Source organism: Ricinus communis, chromosome 3 (assembly GCF_019578655.1).
Source record: "Ricinus communis isolate WT05 ecotype wild-type chromosome 3, ASM1957865v1, whole genome shotgun sequence".
Taxonomy (NCBI): Eukaryota; Viridiplantae; Streptophyta; class Magnoliopsida; order Malpighiales; family Euphorbiaceae; genus Ricinus; species Ricinus communis.
In genome coordinates, this window is record NC_063258.1 from 24,697,583 (window position 1) to 24,699,331 (window position 1,749).

The following is a 1,749-nucleotide window of genomic DNA, read 5'->3' on the forward strand; positions in this document are numbered from 1 at the left end:
GGAATAATCTTTTATCTAGGTTAGATGTATGATTGCTACTAGTTAGTAGCTTTCTAGTGTACCCTAGATTAGTCCTATGATTTTGTTGGTTACTTGCACTTTTTTTTTTCCTCTGCTAAATTTAGTTTTATTATTATATATTTCCCACGAACACAAACAAAAAGAGCCAAAAATACAATTTAACACAGCATCGACAGCAACCAAGTCTTGACCAGCGCTTTAGACGCGCCTATTACCACGCAATCGCACACTTTTGCTCGCCGACAAACTACCCATTTGTCCCCACTCTTTCACCTCTCCATTAATACCATTATAAATCTGCTCCTCTTTATAAGTTGCCGTAGTTTGTTTTCATCATTTTCCTCTCTGAGGCAAACATCAAAACATATTTCGTTTGCTTCCTTCTTCCCCATGGCTACTGGATCCGCCGATGGTTTTTTCCGGTACGTTTACGACGGATGTCTATCCGGCGGCGACATGGGTATTGAACGGCGACCGTATCATCGAAATTGCAGATGTGCACTTCACAATAAATCGAAAGATAATTGTCCTCACGGTATGTCCAAGTGTAAAAATGTATCGTACCCGATAAGAAGGGCATGGAGTGAAGGGTGTTTGTCTTTAGCCGCAGTGGCTGCAAATTCTTGTCATTCTTCACCATCTTCATCGCCGTCTTTACAGCACCATCAGCAACAACAACAACAGCCTATAGGAAGGTGTGGTACCCAATTGGATCTATGTAATGAAGAAGAAGAGGAACAAGTTGCTTCTTTCTCATCAACAACAGCATCATTGTTCAAGATTTGATGTGAGAGAGTTATGTTTTTTTGATGGGTAATGTTTATTTTTGTCGAATAATTAGAAATCTGGAGGTGGGTATGTCCTTTTGGTATGTTGTAACCTTTTTGATCTGGGTGTATGTGTATAAAAACTGTCATAAAATGCATTTGCTAGATCAAAATAACAACAACAACAACAAAAAAAGAACAAAAAGTTTGATGTAAGGATGGTTCTAGTTCAATCTTCTAATCTGTGTTTCTTTAGGTGTAAAGTTTTGAACTTTTACTAATCTGCATGTTCTTCTTGTTTTATTTGTTCACTGTCATTTACATATATGAAATATTTGAATTCATTTTCTTTTTATAAATCTTTTCATCTAATTCAAAAACAGAAGCAAGAATGTGAACTTTTATAGAATTCATATCAGGGGGCAATTTGGATTCCTTTTCTTGGCTTGAGGTTATCAACTTGATGAATTAAATTAGTGAGATAAATATGCAGGATAAGTTAGTTTTGGTATTTGAGTTTGACATGCTAGTGATTGTAACAGAAACCAATGGCACAGTAATTTTAATTGATTTTGACAGAGTCATTACAGACAAAAACTACACCATGGGATTTTAACTCCTAAATTATAATTTATAATCTGTCAGGGGATGATTACAAGCCATGTTTGGGACTGCAAATGTAAAAGTAATATTTAAGTTCTTTTTTCTAAATTTTAGAAACTATTTTTTCTTAAGGATAAAAACTGGTGCTAATGAATTGAGTGGGCAAATTACAGTTAAGAAAATAGTTCTTAAGATTTTTCAAAGATGCAACTCTAGTAAGCAATTAGGGAAAGTTTCCAAATGTAGATATTTCAATTCAAGGCCAAGTTGAATACTTGTCTGAAAAAGGGGTCAACCCACGGACACTAAAAGCAGAAAAAATGATAAAATAAATAAATATAAAAAAACAAAATAGAAA

General features: G+C 34.6%; 1 protein-coding gene across 1 annotated transcript; it reads left to right on the forward strand.

Annotated features, from left to right (window-relative positions):
* Nucleotides 1-325: 325 nt before the first annotated feature.
* On the forward strand, nt 326-1,091 carry LOC8262857. The gene has a single exon (XM_002523499.4). It carries the CDS (start codon nt 412-414, stop codon nt 805-807), a length of 396 nt encoding a protein of 131 aa, XP_002523545.1. The 5' UTR covers nt 326-411; the 3' UTR covers nt 808-1,091.
* Nucleotides 1,092-1,749: the final 658 nt, after the last annotated feature.

Excerpts from the sequence above, each read along its gene's own strand:
- LOC8262857 (XM_002523499.4), top strand. The coding sequence starts at position 412 with ATGGCTACTGGATCCGCCGATGGTTTTTTCCGGTACGTTTACGACGGA.